Here is an 18,414-nt window from a genome sequence, read left to right as displayed (position 1 = left end):
CTAATGAGAACTCACAGCCGCCTTCATCCTTTATAAGGTGTTGAATCTGGTTCCTCATTAGCGATTATAGCTCCAGCCTTGCTCCAGTGATTCTGGTCTTTAGCATGTTATCCAATTTCTGGTGATCAGTTGTATGATATCTTCGTGATGTGAAAATATGCCTGTTGTCAGTTTCTTTCCTGCCTATATCTTATTTCTTCCTCTGCTCATGTTGTCTCTGCCCTGTGTCTGTTTGAAGTGTGTTTGTATTTTGGTTCTCCCCTGTCTGCATTATTTGTGGGGTTTGTTACTTTGGTCCCGTCCTTCACATTGGTGGGGAAGAGGGGGTGTTTAGACTAGAGTATGGACAGGAGTCATTGTTAGGGGTACTTTGCACACTACGACATCGCTGCATGTCGGTGGGGTCAATCAAAAGTGACGCACATCCGGCGTCGTTGTCGACATCGGAGTATGTGAATCCTTTTTAATACGATTAACTAGCACAAAAGTGTCGAAATTGTATGATCGGTGTAGTGTCGAGCATTTCCATAATGTCGCTGCAGCGAAAGGTACGATGTTCTTCCTCGTTCCTACGGCAGCACACATCGCTGTGTATGAAGCCACAGGAGCAAGGAACATCTCTTTACCTGCGTCCCGGCTGCAATGAGGAAGGAAGGAGGTGGGCGGGATGTTTACGTATTTATTCTCTGCCCCTCTGCTTCTATTGGCCGCCTGCCGTTTGACGTCGCTGTGACGCCGCACGACCCACCCCCTTAGGAAGGAGGCAGTTCGCCGGCCAGGGCGACGTCGCTGGGCAGGTAAGTCCATGTGAAGCTGCCGTAGCGATAATTTTCGCTACGGCAGCTATCACAAGATATCGCATGTGCGACGGGGGCAGGGACTATCACGCTCGGCATCGCTACAATCGGCTTGCGATGTCGTAGTGTGCAAAGTACCCCTTAGGGTCATACTGACGGTCCAGACTTTGCCACCACAGGGCATACCTCTGGGATAAGGGACAGCACAGTGTCCCCAGTCTGGGGGCCAGTCTAAGTACCCATGCTCAGTTACTCATCACTCTCGTGACAACTATCCATCATTCACCAATTTATTATCATAAATATTCCCCCAAAGCTCCTTCATCATTGTCCACGATCCCAAAATGCAGATTTGGTGACTGTGAATAGCAGTAAAGTACAGCTTTTCTCAGGCGCCAGGTATTGCCCACAGCTCTCATCAGAGCCACCAACTTGACACCTGATGACTCTATAAGCATTGTCATCACTACCCAACATCTAACGGTTGCGCCAAAGCTTTTTTTTAAGCTGTGAAGGAGCCAATAACCATCAGCCTTCCCAGCTCAATTATCTCAGCCCACAGCTCTCTGCTTTACCCTGGCTAGTTATCAAAAACAGGTGGGACTCAAGTAGTTTTTTCATTTATTTCTTTATTTAATAACAAGTACAGTAAACTACATATGCACTAGCAAATGATATATCTGACAGGTAGGGGTATAATTGTTTATACCTATATTTGAAATATGTACCATTTCTTGTAGGTTTTTATTTATTCATGGATACCTATAGCCAGTCTACTTGTATTGCTTATTTTAGGTGTAATATCTACTATATTGTAAAGGTATGGTGAAATGGGGGCAGAATACAAACGCATATCACGATTTTCAGATTTATATTTTTAAAACATTTAGAAAATCATGTAACAGTTCTTCTATTTCCACATTGAGAGACACCAGCACTGCTGACAAATGAATCCTCATCAGGAGGCAGCGCTTACGTCACTCACTGCTTCTATCTCCAATGACAATGTTTTCTTTCAGTTAGAAGCTGTGGTAGAGAATGAAACAGAGCATGTCGGCCCTGCACTCACCTCATCCACTGCGTCCATCACCCAAGATCCAGGACATCTTCAGAAGGGTGGTAATGCAAGAAGCCAATATGTAACTGCAGCACTGTCCCCTGTGAACTCCTGTATCAGGAGAGGCCACAGACGCTGCAGGGAAGTGCAGCCCCAGCCATCTGTGACATCATGTTTGAGACTTCTCTCAAACGAAAAACATCACAGGAAGTATAATAGAAAAAAAACACATTTAGGGATTCGCTAAATAGGGAGAATTGTAAGGTATGGTGTAATAAAGGAAATTACTAAATATTTAGAAAATACATTTTAGGTGCCAGACCACCCTTTTAATGTTCAAGGTATCACATTTAGTAGACCCCATGGCCATGCCACACTTTTTGTTGCTGTAATAGTTTAATGGTGGAAATGCTACTTTGGAGATATATCAATGCCTGTGAAACATTGTGACGCCCTGACAAAATCAGGTTGTCACAGGAGACTGCATCCATCTTCTAGATGCAGGACTCTCTCCTCCTTGTCCTACCAACACAACCCCACACACAGGTACAAACACCAGCCACAAAAGCCTAGTCACCCCCCAGGACAATAGGGACACACCAGTCGGCGGGGCCAGGCAGATGGTGACACCCACCTAGGGTTTCTGAGATGTTCGGGGAGGGAACAAGACAAAACGGAGTGGACAGAGGAAGTGAGAGGAGTGAAGTGGTAGTTGGGGGTTGTAGCTCCCGGACTACCGGACTACCTGAGCTGACTAGGTGGCAGACGGCAGAGCAGGGCCACAGGCGATGGAGATCCGGTCACGGGAGACCTTAAGTGGACCGGGGCAGGGTTGTAGCCTGTTTCTCTAAGTTGCAGAATAGGGTACTAATAAAGTTCGGGAGGGGGTAGTCAGTATTTAGGATTTTCTGGAGGGAGGTCCTCAGAGAAATTAGGAACTTAAAGTCAGAGTCAGGTATATCATATTTTATTTGAATGTCTAAGAATGAGATGAAATCTCTGCCATTGTGTATGTCTTTTATTAGTTTTAGGTCTAAAGTATTCCATGTTCCATGTCACTGTTCCTTTTGAGATTATTCTGACCTCTGCAGATCTCATTGTAGGAATTTTAGTTTTAACAGGCTCCAGTATACCATAATTCTAAAAGTAAATTAATCCTCAGGCCTAGACATCCAGTGGTCTACTTCTTGACCCAATAGATTCCAAATCCAATCTTCCCCTTCTGATGCGAAACTTTTCCTTCTAATCAATTCTCATTACTCCTTTCAGAAACAATGCACTGATGTCACCTCATACATCTTCCCTCTTTAGGATCAGGTTCTTTTTTGGCTTTACGCACCACAACTTTTCCCCTGACTGACAGCTAGGTTGACTGTCTACTTTGTAGCCTGCCATGGCAAATTATAGGACACCAAAACTCTTTATCTGGACAACTGAAGCTAAAGAAATTGGTAACCAAAAATGGTTAGAGTTGATGTCCATTTTTCTACAAAAAGCTGTTTTCACAGATCAGCCTGTATAACTTTTAATTGTGTGTGTGCATTAATTGCCTTTTATTATTGTATGTTTTTGGGAAAACCATTGAAGTAGCCGCATTTCACTGGGATGATTTTATATTTTTACAGTCTATTAAAACAAAACTTACCCCTAAAGCTTTTGGTTTTCCTTTTTCAAATGCCTGAACCCATGATGTAGGACTGGATAGTGGAGGTATCATATAATTTGGGTTACATTGCACTGTCACACCAGGCTGGGCACTCCATTGCTGTGTGGTCATTGAGGGAATACTTTGTGGGCCAACATGTTTGGCATTCCATGGTGGAATAGTTGAATATTCATTGGGTCCATTTTGTCTTGGCATCATGTTAGACTGGAACTGATAAGGTATGGAATTTGGAGGAGCAGGAGGACCATTGGGAGGAACCATAAAGCCATTGACAGGAAACATATTTGGTTTAGACATCATAAAAAGTTACTGAAAAAAAATAAAGAGGAAAAAGCACAAATATTAGTAATGAACTATATAAATAAAACACACAACATTTTTGCACAGTTAAAGGGATACTTTGGAATTTTTTTTATCTAGGTCGTCAACACCATTAGAAAAAGAAAATACAGCCTTGGGAAATAAGTGATCAATGGAAGTTAAAGATAAATTCTTATTAGTTATTTTTAACACCAAACATATTGATTCTAAGAGCTATATGTCTGCAAAGTCAAATATACAACCTAAAGAGCCACATGTAGCGAATACATTAGAAAAAAAATCTGAATTAAAAGTAATTCTTTAATATATTTATTTTATTAGGAAACAATCAAGATTAAAATAGAGATTAAAATAACGGAAAATTCAAACACATGGAAAGAAAAGTGACCAATAGGATCTGACAAAGATTTTAAAAATTTTATATACATATACAGGACCATATTTACCACCAGGCACCTGAGGTCTGGTGCCTAGGGCGGCAGGACACTGGGGGCAGCACCAGGGTCAATATTTTAAATTTTTATTTTCCTTTTAAATCTCCCCTTCCTTAGACTCTATACAAAAAGCAGAGTCTTTGAGGGGGAGGGGAGGTGTACCTGTATTCATTTGTATTAGGCTGCTTTCACACTACGGTTTTTTAACATGTGTCCTGAACGGTTTTTTTGCTGCAAAAGCGGATCCAGTGCAAATACGTTTTAATTTCAATGCATTTGCAATGGACATGCGTCTACAAGCGTTAACATGCGTTGACATGCGTTTGCGTGCTGTTTAGTGAGGATCCAGGGAGTTGCAGTATTTTAACATTTTTTAAAAACGCTACTTGTAGCGTTTTTGAGCTGCGTCCAAATACTGTTTATCACTGGATCCTGACTATACTGCACGCAAACGCATGTGAACGCTGGCATGCTGATAGACAGGCGTGATCACAGAGTCTCTCTCTGTCGGTCTCTCCCTCTCTCTGTCGGTCTCTCCCTCTCTCTGTCGGTCTCTCCCTCTGTCGGTCTGTTGGTCGGTCTCTTTCTCTCTCGGTCTCTATCTCTCGGTCTGTTGGTCGGTCTCTTTCTCTCTCGGTCTCTATCTCTCTGTCTGTCTGTCGGTCCGTCTCTCCCTCTCCCCCCCTCTCTCATACTTATCGATCACTGACCGATCACCGGCACGGCGCTGCACGGCTGTCACGTCTCTGGCGGCTTCTCCTCTTTTGAAAATGCCGGCCGCTCATTATTCCATCTTGTATTACCTGCTTCCCCCGCCCACCAGCGCCTATATTTGGCTGCAGTCAGACACCCCACCACGCTGAGTGACAGCTGTCTCACTGCAACCAATTACAGCCACCGGTGGGTGGGTCTATATCGTGCAGTACAATAAATAAATAAATAATTAAAAAAAAACGGCATGCGGCCCCCCCCCAATTTTGATACCAGCCAAGATAAAGCCACATGGCTGAAGGCTGGTATTCTCAGGATGGGGAGCCCCATGTTATGGGGAGCCCACCAGCCTCAAAATATCAGCCAGCAGCCGCCCAGAATTGCCGCATCAATTAGATGCGACAGTCCCGGGACTCTGCCCGGCTCATCCCGAATTGCCCTGGTGCAATGGCAATTGGGGTAATAAGGAGTTAATGGCAGCCCACATCTGTCATTAAGTCCTAGGTTAATCGAGGCAGGCATCTATGAGACACCTTCCATGATTAACCTGTAAGTAAAAGTAAATAAACACATACACCCGAAAAAATCCTTTATTTGAAATAAAAGACAAAAAAACACCCTCTTTCACCACTTTATTAAAATCCCCAAATACCCCTCCAGGTCCGACGTAATCCACAGGAGGTCCTACGATGCTTTTAGTTCTGCCCTATCGGAAGCTGACAGGAGCGGCAGTAGAACACCGCCGCTCCTGTGAGCTCCGCACAGAAACTGAGTCGCGCTGTCAGTGGTGACGTCACTCAGGTAGTGCCGATGTGTGTACGGTGATGGGAGCAGTAGTGCCAGTGTGTGTGCAGGGATGATGGGTGCGGTAGTGCCGGTGTGTGTGCGCTGATGATGGGTGCAGTAGTGCCGGTGTGAGCAGTGATGATGGGGGCACTAGTGCCTGCGTGTGTGTGCTGATGATGGGTGAGGTAGTGCCGGTGTATGTAGTGATGATGGGTGCGGTAGTGCCGGTGTGTGCGGTGATGATGGGGGCGGTAGTGCCTGCATGTGTGCGGTGATGATGGGGGCGGTAGTGCCGGTGTGTGTGCGCTGATGATGGGTGCGGTAGTGCCGGTATGTGCAGTGATGATGGGTGCGGTAGTGCCGGTGTGTGCGGTGATGATGGGGCGGTAGTGTCTCTCTCTCTCTTTCTCTTTCTTTCTTTCTCTCTCTCTTTCTCTCTCTTTCTCTCTCTTTCTCTTCCTTTCTCTCTCTCTTTTTATCTCTCTCTCTCTTTCGCTCCCTTTTTCTCTCTCTCTCTTTTTCTCTCTCTCTTTCTCTCTCTCTTTCTCTCTCTCTTTTTTTGTCTCTCGCTCTCTCTTTTTCTCTCTCTCTTTTTCTCTCTCTCTTTTTCTCCATCTCTTTTTCTCTCTCTTTAACTCTCTCTCTATTTCTCTCTCTCTTTTTCTCTTTCTCTCTTTTTCTTTCTCTCTTTTTCTCTCTCTCTCGCTCTCTTTTTCTCTCTCTCTTATTCTTTCTCCCTCTTGCTCCATCTGAATTTCCTGTCTATCACGTTCAGTTCCCCTCACTAAAAAAAGGGGGCAGCGTGGGGTGGGATCTGTATAGAAAAGGGGGCAGCATGAGGTGGGATCTGTATGGAAAAGGGGGCACATGAGGTGGGCTTAATATGGAAAAAAGGGCAACATGGCTCAGTATGGAGAAGTCTAATATGAGGGAAACAGTTTAAAGAGGGGAAGCATGAGGTGGAGGCAGTGTGGAGATCATAGTTCAAGTGAGGAGGGTGTGGTTAGTGTAACTCATAAGGGGAGATGGTGTGGTGGTCATGGTATATAAAGGGAAATGGTGTGGTGGTTATGGTATAAAAGGGGTAGACAGTGTGGTGGTCATGGTATATAAGGGAAGGGGCGGTGTTGTGGTCATGGTATATAAGGAGGATGGTGTGGTGTACGTGGTATCTGGGGGGGAAATGTGGTGGTCGTGATATATAAGGGGGGGACAGTGTGGTGGTCATGGTATATAAGGGGGATGGTGTGGTGGTCATGGTATAGAAGAGGGAATGGTGTGGTGATCATGGTATATATCTTTTGAGCAAGGAACACAGTGAGGGGCAGTTATTTATTTAGGGCACAGTGAAGGAGGTAGTCGACTTTACCCTCACCAATTTCATGGTATGCTATTCCCTGTGTTTCTAAAGAAGAGTTTTGAACTAAGTGCATTGTACATGTTAGATGCAGTGTTTTGCTGTAGCAGAACTGAGGCCATGCAGCATCTGACACCACCAGATTTGAAGGCTGGTAAGACAAAGGATGTTGCTATATGATATTTTATATGCTGCAAATGTATTAACAACATATAGTGAAATATGTTAGCTGGATAAATGTTGAGGGTTTTAGCATGCATAACAGTGGTAGGCACTTCAAAGTTAGGAGGAAGCTTAAAGTTAAGAGTGGAGGAGTGATAGATGGCCAATGGGTTGGTTGGAGAGACGGGCCTATTGAGGTGCCAGTTCTGCAGAATGGTTCAAGTAAGAGAGAGTTGTCCTCGCCTCGGAAGGTCTGGAGCCTATGACTCACTGCCCACTGGGGCAGCGATAGCGGTGCTAAGAAGAGCGGGGAACAGAGGCACAGGCCCAGCAGCTTGCAGACATGAGGTCCACGAAAGCGATGATTGGCCGAGACATAGTACCCCAGGAACTAGCAGTAGCAGAATTGTAGAAATAGAGGCCATATCTGCCGCAATGGTGGCAAAGAAAGTAAAATTTCAAGTTTTCTTTGCTCAGAAAATCCCATTGTTGTTTGTTTTTAATACTGTGTCTATGATGGTGACTGGCTGTGGGGTGATGGGCATCACCCTGAAGAGAAAAGAAAGTGTTGCACACCCCACGCGAAGTGAGCCACAGGCACTGACTCTTTCTGGCAAACGGCTGCGTGGCCCGCCCAGCCTGGCGCCCATGACTCCTTTCAATAGCATGGGTGATTATTTTTATTCAAGTAACATTATAATTACACCGTTTTTTTAAGGACACAATGTCAGAATGTGCTGCAGAGGAGCGGAGAGATCAGAGAAAACAGAAGTCTGCAGAAATGAGCTGTGGATGTGAAGTAATTTTGGTACCAAAACCTGTGGGGTACCAAGATCTAAGGGTGGCTAAATGCAGGTGGTGGCTAAATATAGTAGATAAATGCAGGATTTAAATGACTGCTCATCTGCCATATCAAGCAGATCTTTAATTGTTTAATAGCTTGTTTAGACAGTCTGTGACCGCACTTTCATGTAAACAGTACTTTCTTTAACTAATGATTACTGAATACACTCAGCACTATTCATTATTTGCACAAATATTAAGGTTTTCGCGATATAAGTTACTTGTCGAGTATTTTGGTATTCGCCTCATGAGTTTTGAGACCCCTCCCAGCATGTGTGGCACCTGATTTTCAGCCACTAAACATGCTGGGATTGCCTGCCAATCACATTAATGCCGTAACCATCTTTGCTACCGGCATTACAGTGATTTGCAGGCGCAGTGAAAAAAAAAAAAGACTTCTGGTCATTAAAGCAGGAGAATTACACTTACCCAGTTTCCCTGTCACACTACTTCCTGGTCCGCTCATTAACCCTTATGAATATGCATTTCCTCCCCCACCCACCCTCTTTGTCAGAGTCTGATTAGATGAAGTCCTGCTTCCCCCTCCCACCTTCTCTGTGATTGGTGGAGTGTAAAAATAAATAATTGGAAAAACTGACATAGGGTCACCTGTACTTTAATACCCAGCGCAGATAAAGCAGACAGTTACAGGCTGCAGCCCTCAGCTGTGAGCATTATCTTGGCTGAGTTTCAAAATACGAGGGACCTCATATGGCTTTTTAAAAATTAGTTAAATATTTTAAAAAAACGGCATGTGGTCCCACCCAATTTTGATACTCAGCCAAGATAAAGCAGACAGCTGGGGGCTGGTATTCTCAGGTTCAGGAGGTCCATGGTTTTTGCCCTCTCTAGCTTAAAAGTAGCAGCCAGCAGCCACCCATAATTGTTATATCTGTGAGATGCAACAATTCTGGTGCTTTACCCAGCTCATCTCGATTACCCTGGAGTGGTGGCAATCGGGGTAATATAAAAGGTTAATGACAGCTGTGACTTGTCAAAATTCACAGCTGTCATCAAGCCCGAGGTTAGTAATGGGGAGGGGTCTATGAGACCACATGTGTTTTTTATGTCGTTTCCGTCCATTTTTTTGACAAGGGATGCAGATTTAGTGCAGAAATGCCTGCACAAATTCATAGTACAAATCTGAATCTCCTGGCAGAAAATAATGTCAAAAACACATCAAAACCAGGAGATTCAGATCTAGTGCTGAAATGTCTGCAACCAAATACTCAATGTCCATACATTTTTTTATAAATTACATCTGTCCTTAACCCCTTATGTTACCCTGATTGCCACTGCTCCAGGGCAATCAGAATGAGCCGGATAGAGCACTGGAATCGTCGCATCTCATGGATGCGCCACCTCTGGGGCAGCTGCAGGCTGCTATTTTTAGGCTGAGGGTCCAATAACCATAGGGCTCCACAGCTTGAGGATACCAGCCCCCAGCTGTCTTGGCTGGGTATCAAAATTGGAAATGACATCACGCTGGTTTTTAAAACAATTTATTTAAATAATTTAAAAAAGCTACACAGCCAAGATAACGTGCACAGCTGATGAACTGCAGCCTGTAGCCATCTGCTTTATTTGCACTGGGTATCAATATACTGGGGACCCTACGTAATTTTTCCAATTATTTATTTATTTTTACACTGCACATCTTGCCCCAGACTGCTATTGTGAGGGCAACCTATCACAGATGCCGGCACGCCGCAGTATGACTGCAGCCAATCAGAGACGTTGTCACAGAAGGTGCGCGGGGGACGCAGTAATGTAATGAGCGGACCAAGAAACAGTGTAGCAGCCGAGGGAATCTCAATATTCCCTGAGTATCCTGGGAGTAGTCACATTTTGCAGTAGATCAGAACTTCCAGAGCAGCAGTGAGTTTTTTCCAGAGAGATGCCCGATTCCTGACTCCTTTTTTCCCCAGCAAGGAGGCAGTGATTCTGGGAAGGCTCCTATGGCTCCTGCCCCCTGGATCACACTAGCGTGGGCAGGGAGGCAAAGGCTGCTGCAATGGAGGAAACAGGAGAACCACCAGAGTGAGGAGAACTGCATCTCCCTTTCCGGCTCAAGCTAAGGGGTCCATGGCTGCCCCTGAAACATCAAGGCAGACCAGCATTCAGTTAGAGAGGTGTTGGGGGGATAATGGACTCCTGAGAAAGTGTGGGTGCCTATACAGCCCAGGTTACCCACGAGCAGATTGGGGTGAAGATCGGCAGGCTACACTGGGAGCTTAAGGAGACCAGGTTCTGGCATGACCACATGCATAGCAAGGGGCGTGCAGACCTGGCAACCCAGGTACAGAAGCTAAAGGAGGAGTTGGGGGCGCTGGTGGCACTCCATGAGGGAATCCTAAGGAATTTGGGTCCCTTCATGGAGAAGTTTAAGAATGATAAGTGTTTTGCAGACATGGCGGGATTAATCTGGGACGGTGGGGAGCAGGTTGCTGAACCACTTAGTGAGGTTGACCAATAGAGGGGTCATATTAGCTCGTGGAGTTGCTGTGACCTACAGTGTGCTCGCCAACATAGCCTCATCCAGCGCTGGCCCACTAGCAAGAAGCACCCTGCCTACCTGCTGTGCTCAGTCTGGTGGGGGGGAGGTCCCAGAGAGCAGTGCTCCCCAGTTGGGTGATGGTGCCCCAGCCGAGGGAGGTCCCAGATTGACCCAGCAAGGCTGCGCTCTGCCCCCAGGTGGTGCCAAGTAAAACGGCGGTGCCCCTCCTGGTGAAGTTTCCGGTAGTGTTCCTACCTAACAGCAATACCCCTCCTGAAGAGAACACCCACCTGGCGGAAGGAGAAGCCAGCAGCCAGGAAGCAGCCACCCCCTTTTGTAGTGTTATTGATGGCCATGGCTTGGCCTTGCCCAGCAGAGGGAGTAACCCTATCAGCAGCAGTGTCATCAGCAGCCCACTCACGTGTGTTATGGGGAGCATGGCTTCTCCCTGCATATTCCAGCGTGTACAGGAAGGGAGTGGAAAGGGCTACACAGATAGAAGGCAGAGGATAATCAAGGAGAAAATGCAGGAGAGAGAAGAGGACACAATCTTATCAAACAATAGTCGAGGAGGATTAAAGTTAGCCCTGCCAGAATCAGACCTGGATTGGAGAAACAGCTTGATGGCAGTGAGTGAGTGTAATGGGATAGTATATATGGAACTGGGGCATCTCGACTGACCCTAAGTCTGGGGACCCTACGCTGTCCCTTATCCTGATGGTAGACTTAGAGATAGTCAGGGTCAAGCCTCCAACGTAGCCCTGTCTCCTGTCCAGGTCCTAACAACTAAGTCCCCACCACCCAGGGAATTGACAAAGATGGGGCCCAACAATCCACCAACACAAAAACAGACGGAGGTAAACAAAAACCTATACACACCAATAACCTGCACCAGGGGATGACCAAGGAATAAGTGTAAGGGTACAATGAAAAAGGAGGTAGAAGAAACCATTTACAACTCGTTTAAAGTGCAAGGTCTAGATGGTAAGGGGAGAACTAGCCTTGAACCAGTACACGTGACAGCAAGGAGGAGCGGAAGAGCAGTGACTCGGGAGGTCTACTGAAGGGCAATTAAGAACCTGGAGTCGCCAGTGGACCTACTTTGGTGATGAACTGCCAGAGGAGGAGAAAAAGAAGAAGAAAAAGCTGAAGACAAGGTCCACACTGCAGGTGGTGAGTTTTAATTATGTAAGCATGGCTGGGAGGACTGTAGTTCCCGCCTCCCAAAGGAAATCCACTGGGCAGGGGCACCTGAGTCCTGTAGGGGGTCAGATGGGGCGAGTGAGAGAAGAAATGGTGGTAATGATGGAGGTGCAGTCCTTGTGGCTCACAGCAGTGGCAGTAGGTTGACATCGGTGGCAGTAGCGCCAAACAAAGGGAGCCTGGAGGAGTTCCCATTGCTCCCCCCACACTCGGGCCGGTCACCACTGGAGGTCTAGGTAAAATGATGGGGGGAGGGCACTTCACAGCAGTAGGGGAGTGGCGTCTCTCAAATAAAGGTGTTTCAGAGGGTTCAGAGGGCTGGTGGGTATTCCCCTGTGCAAGCATGTAGGCAAGGTGCCAGCCCCTTGGAAAGGGTGGACAGTATGGCTCTTTGGGCTAAGGGTGCAGGCACAGCAGCTGCCATCTCTGGAGAGCAGAGTGCCTAAATTGCTCTTGAGAACTGGACGGTGGCCCCGGTAGCAAAGATGGAGATCTTACGGTCCACAGCTGTGACTTTGGGGTCTGCAGACGGTGATGTAAATATTGTAAATAGTGTACATAATGTAAATATGGTGAATGGAGCTGGGATTCAACCTACCTTGGCAGAAGTGCTTGAAGGAGGGGAGGGGGTGAGTGACACTGTGTCTGGAGGGGAAATGGAGACAGTGATGGTAGAAGGTGCTGGAGTGGTTGCTAGGAGTGATGGAGTGGAGTGGTTGCTAGGAGTGATAGTGATGGTGAAGTTGCTGGTGGAGGGGTAGCAAATGTGGTGGGTTCTGCTGCCCTCCCAGTGGCGGTGGCCAGGGCAGGCACATGCAGTTATGCAGAAGACATTTTTGCTTGGGTGAGTGGTATGAGTAGGTTTTTGTCTGGTGAAGATGACTTGCAACAGCGCCTTCTGGGTGACCTGAAAAGAGGTGCGGACTTCATTAATGTAGGGGAAGGAGTGGTTGATTTGTCCTTTTGGACAAATAGACAAAATTTGGCGGCCTTCTAACATAGAAGGGATGATATGTTGTGGTCTCAGCCAATATCGAGGCAACGTAGTTCCCATAAGAATGTGATCCATTTCTGCTAGGGTGGACGATGGGATGTTCCCTCTGGATTGTAAACGTCAGAGAAAACTGTGGAAAAAAGCGCACATAGGGTCTTATCCGATGATAAATGGAGATATAACAACAGGACAGGTACTCACCTGCTATGGTTGTGACAGGCACAACTCCTGAGAAAGCCAAAACAATTGAATGCAAAGAATGTGGTAAGCTGCAGCCCCGATATAGCCGTGGAGAAAAAAACAATAGAGATAAAAGAATCGGGTTTGATGCTGCGCTAAAAACCACAATATCACAAAGTTGTAAAAAATTCCTTTTCTTTATTTCCAAAGGTCTACGCGTTTCAAAGGCATGTCCACCTTCTTCTTCAGGACAAGGAAAATAAAAGAACAGGCTGTTCTTTTATTTTCCTTGTCCTGATGAAGAAGGCGGACATGAATCGGGGCACCAAAATCGGAGTACTAGCACAACGAGGGGGATAGGACTTTCCACTAAAATGGTCCAGGAAATCCCAAGCGTGAACCCTGAGAGCAAGCTCCCTCAGTTAGCCATACTTTGGAGCGGGACCCGACTAGTTTCAAGCTATAGGGGCCAACTAAGAAGAGAACAAGGTGCCAAGGGAAAGGTCGCAGATCATCAGGCAACACCAGCAGGAACGGGACCCAAACGTGCTTCCCTCAGCGGCAGCGGTGTCCAGAACTTTGGTTTACTAAGTTGTCGGTGTCAGCTTTATGGACTGAGTGAGTACGCAAGTGACCCTTACCTTCCCAACGGCACATCCCCGTCACTATCACTGAGTCCCGGGGCATTCCCCCCTACCCGTGGAGGTGAATAGTGAAAATGTCACCATACGAACACGTCTTGCTCCTGCATCAGGTGACTGACAGCTTGTTTAGGTAGATCGATAATCGTCTGCAGTGTAAATGCAGCTTAAAGAGTAACTAAGTTTTTGAAAAAGTCTTTTATGTGTTTTAGGATCATTAATTTTCAGCAGATCTGTGGGGTCCCTGAAGTCCCTCATCAATCGCTAAATAGGTCTTTTAGAAAAGTGCAGCTCATGAGGCAGGAGAGCGCACAGAGCAGGGTGGATGCAGTAGGCAGTCATAGTCCTGTTTTCTGAGCCGTGTACTTCTCAGATGACTTTGAGCAATCTATGGGGTCTCACGACACATTGCTGCACCAATATGCTACGAATTAATGGATCTAAAACAAGATAACTCCTAAAAGCTAAAGGGCTAATTCTAAGGCAAATTTTAATTCTAAATCCCTATCTATTTAGTGCCATAATCTAATTTAGTTTCTAATATCTTTGCATTAATTCTCTATCGTTCCCTAAAAACACTAATTGCTTTTCTATTTTTTCCCTACTTCCATTTTGATGGTGTTTCATTTAAGAATCCCAGTGCATGGTACACAGGGTTGCCACCAGGAACTTCAGGGCCCCATATAGGCAAATGTTTTGGGCCCCCTTGAGACTCCGCCCAGTCTCCACCTCAGCTCCGCCGCCTCCCTCAAACCCTCCATCACTCTTGGAAAAACTCCACCTCTGCACTACATCCTCAGCAATCATACATTAACAGTTCCTATAACTGAACATCTGCTGGCTGAAAATATAATATATATATATATATATATCTATATATATAATTGCCTTATTCTGTCTGTCTGTCTGTCTGTCTGTCTGTCTGTCATGCTCCGAAATTGTGTCCTTACGGTGACACAAAGCTGATTGGCCGCTGGGCTCGCCATGGCCCCGCCCCCCCACACGGATTGGCCTCTCGCCCCGGCTCTCTGCAGGCCCCGCCCCCCTCACGCAATCCACGCTCGCTCTGGCCCAACTGACACGGAGCCCCGATTCCCAGGTGAGTACACACACACACATCAGATCACACTCACTCTCACACACACCTCACACATCACAACATGCTGGGATATCGCTTGCTTCTACACCGGCTCCGTCAGGATCCCGGCAGCGCCACACATAACCTTGCGATGCTGGGATCTTCACGGAGGCCGTGAAAGCTGGTAACCATTATACACATCGGGTAACTAAGGTCCCTTAGTTACCCGATGTGTATCATAGTTACCAGTGTACACCGGCTCACACTCACTCTCACACACACCTCACACACACATCACATCGCATCCACACATCAAGGTCCTGCAGCTGCGGAAAATACAGACACATAACAGCACACACACATAACAGCACACACATACACACACAAATCAGATCACACTCACACACACCTCACACATCACATCGCATCCACATACTCACAACATCCTGGGATATCGCTTGCTTCTCGGCCTCGATACTGTGCTGTTGTGATCTTCCAGGACCTGCCGGGGGATCACATGGCCAGAAGCATGTGATATCCCCGGATGTTGTGAGTATAAGCGCGTATGTGCGATATCGTCAGTGTCTGTGTGTGTGAGTGTATGCGATCGGGTGTGTGTGAGTGGATGCGATCGGGTGTGTGTGAGTGGATGCGATCGGGTGTGTGTGAGTGGATGCGATCGGGTGTGTGTGAGTGGATGCGATCGGGTGTGTGTGAGTGGATGCGATCGGGTGTGTGTGAGTGGATGCGATCGGGTGTGTGAGTGTCGGCAGAGGAGCACGGCGTGCTGGAGGAGGCTGGGAGCAGAGAGGCTGATCATGGGGAAGGCTGGGAGGAGAGAGGCTGATGCTGGGGGAGGCTGGAAGGGGGAGGCTGGGACGAGGGAGGCTGATGCTGGTGGAGGCTGATGCTTGGGGAGGCTGATGCTGGGGGAGGCTGGAAGGAGAGAGGCTAATGCTGGTGGAGGCTGATGCTTGGGGAGGCTGATGCTGGGGGAGACTGGGAGGGGAAGGCTGATGCTGAGGGAGGCTGGGAGGAAGGAGGCTGGGAGGAGAGAGGCTGATCCTGGGGAAGGCTGGGAACGAGAGGCTGATGCTGAGGGAGGCTGATGCTGAGGGAGGCTGGGAGGGGAAAGCTGATGCTGGGGAAGGCTGGGAGGACGGAGGCTGGGAGGAGAGAGGCTGATCCTGGGGAAGGCTGGGAACGGGAGGCTGATGCTGGGGAAGGCTGATGCTGAGGGAGGCTGGGAGGGGAAAGCTGATGCTGGGGAAGGCTGGGAGGACGGAGGCTGGGAGGAGAGAGGCTGATCCTGGGGAAGGCTGGGAGAGGGAGGCTGATGCTGGAGGAGGCTGGAAGGAGAGAGGCTAATGCTGGTGGAGGCTGATGCTTGGGGAGGCTGATGCTGAGGGAGGCTGGGAGGAAGGAGGCTGGGAGGAGAGAGGCTGATCCTGGGGAAGGCTGGGAACGGGAGGCTGATGCTGAGGGAGGCTGATGCTGAGGGACGCTGGGAGGGGAAAGCTGATGCTGGGGAAGGCTGGGAGGAAGGAGGCTGGGAGGAGAGAGGCTGATCCTGGGGAAGGCTGGGAACGGGAGGCTGATGCTGGGGAAGGCTGATGCTGAGGGAGGCTGGGAGGGGAAAGCTGATGCTGGGGAAGGCTGGGAGGACGGAGGCTGGGAGGAGAGAGGCTGATCCTGGGGAAGGCTGGGAGAGGGAGGCTGATGCTGGAGGAGGCTGGAAGGAGAGAGGCTGATGCTGGCGGAGGCTGATGCTGGGGAGGCTGGGAGAGGGAGGCTGATGCTGAGGGAGGCTGGGAGGAGGGAGGCTGGGAGAGGTAGGCTGAGAGAAGAGAGGCTGATGCACACACACACACACACACACACGCGCGCGCGCACTGCACAACACACACCACACACACACACACACACTGGGAACCACAAACAACTGCCCTACACAGACACCCACACACACAGACAACGCTGCACACACACAACACCCAACACACAAACACCGCGGCACACACAAATATACGCACATACCGCACAACACACACATTGCACAAAACATACCTCCCCCCAAAACACACCACACACACACAAACCGCGCAACACACACACAACGCTACAGACACACAGCGCTCCACAAACAACGCAACACACGCAACACACATACAACACCGCTCTCACCCCCCGTCACACCCAGACAACACCCAGAACATGTACAGCGCCCTACACAAACACTTGGTAACTACAGACAACAACATCTCTCTCTATATATATATATATATATATATATAACAAAAATCATACATGAACTACACAATACGTAAATTCTAGAATACCCGATACGTAGAATCGGGCCACCTTCTAGTATATATATATATATATATATATATATATATATATTATAGAGTCCAAGGCTGTGTGTGTGTATATATGAATATATATATTGTCACGCTCCCCGGGTCCTCGGCTCCCCTGCCCGGGTCCCCTGCCCCGCTCCCCGGCTCACCTGCCACGCTCCCCGCGTCCCAGTCCCTTGTGCCCGTCCTTCCTGGGCTTCCTGGCCGCCGATCCCGGCGCCCGACGGCCTCCCAGGCCCTGCTCGGCTCCCCTGCGTCCTCCTCTCAGCCTCCTTCCCTGGCTTCTGGCACCCGGGCCGCGCGCACGCGCATTAGGGCGCGCGCGCGGTCACTGACCCTTTCTTAAAGGGCCAGCGCCCATTAACAGGAAATGAGGTTAGGCAGGTACGGGGTATAAAGGGGGTTCTTGTCCAAGGGGGCGGGGCCTGATCTTCGTGTTTTCTGAGCTAGGAGTCAGGTCTCCTTGTGTTTTCCTGCCATACTTACGTATCTCTCTTCTAGAGCTGATCCCGCCTCGCCATCCAGTCCTGCTGAATCCCGAGCCCCGCACGCTGTCCGTCTGCCATCTGACAGTCCGTACCATCTCGGATCCCTGCGGTGACCTGTCATCTCGCTCCCAAGGTTCCGGACCCCGCCTGACATCATCTCGGCCTCCGAACCTGAGCTACGTCACCCGGACTACCATCTGTGACTCCGTGGTCCCAGGGACTCCTTCGCTACCTTCACTTGCACGGACTGTTCTGCTGCCCATCAGTGCTTCAGCTACCGGACTCCCTACCACCATCTTAGAGTTCGGTCCAGTGGATCCACCTCCTGGGTCTGCCCGACCGCCCGGCCCTGACAGTAAGATCAGGCCATGGATCCCGCTGCAGCACTATTGGCCCTGCAAGAGGAACTCCAACGCCAGCGTGAAGTCCAGACCCGCATGCTGCAATTTATGACCTCCGTGGACACTCGCCTGTACACATTACAAGCATCAATGACGCCTGCAGCACCCAGGTCTCCCACTAGGCAATCCACGGCTCCCGCACCAGTGGCAGCCGCGTCGGATGCTTCCCGACTCCGTTTGGCGTCACCTCCTCGTTATGCTGGAGATCCCAAGACCTGCAGGGGCTTCATAAACCAATGCTCCCTTCACTTCACGCAGCTGCCCCATCTGTTCGCCTCCGACCAAGCCAAGGTCGCCTTTATAATGTCTCACCTGGAGGGCGAGGCACTGGCGTGGATGAACCCCTTGTGGGAGAAGGAGGACCCCATGACCAAGGATCTTCAAGAGTTCCTGCAGGCCTTTCGCAGTACCTTTGACGAGCCGGGACGCGCCTCTGCG

The 18,414-nt window shown here is 48.6% G+C and overlaps 1 protein-coding gene across 2 annotated transcripts in view; it reads right to left on the bottom strand.

Moving 5' to 3' along the window:
• The window catches only part of LOC142311168 (membrane-spanning 4-domains subfamily A member 8-like), a 167,928-nt gene that overhangs the window by 127,569 nt on the left and 21,945 nt on the right, over positions 1-18,414 (bottom strand). For both annotated transcript variants that reach the window (XM_075349349.1, XM_075349350.1), the window contains exon 2: positions 3,500-3,829. In XM_075349349.1, the coding sequence (XP_075205464.1) occupies positions 3,500-3,820 (321 nt within the window). In that variant the 5' untranslated portion in view covers positions 3,821-3,829. The remainder of the gene's footprint in view (positions 1-3,499; positions 3,830-18,414) is intronic.

This window comes from Anomaloglossus baeobatrachus, chromosome 5 (genome assembly GCF_048569485.1).
Source record: "Anomaloglossus baeobatrachus isolate aAnoBae1 chromosome 5, aAnoBae1.hap1, whole genome shotgun sequence".
NCBI classification, from domain to species: domain Eukaryota; kingdom Metazoa; phylum Chordata; class Amphibia; order Anura; family Aromobatidae; genus Anomaloglossus; species Anomaloglossus baeobatrachus.
Note: the sequence above shows the minus strand (reverse complement) of the source record. Positions and strands in the feature narration are given on the sequence as shown.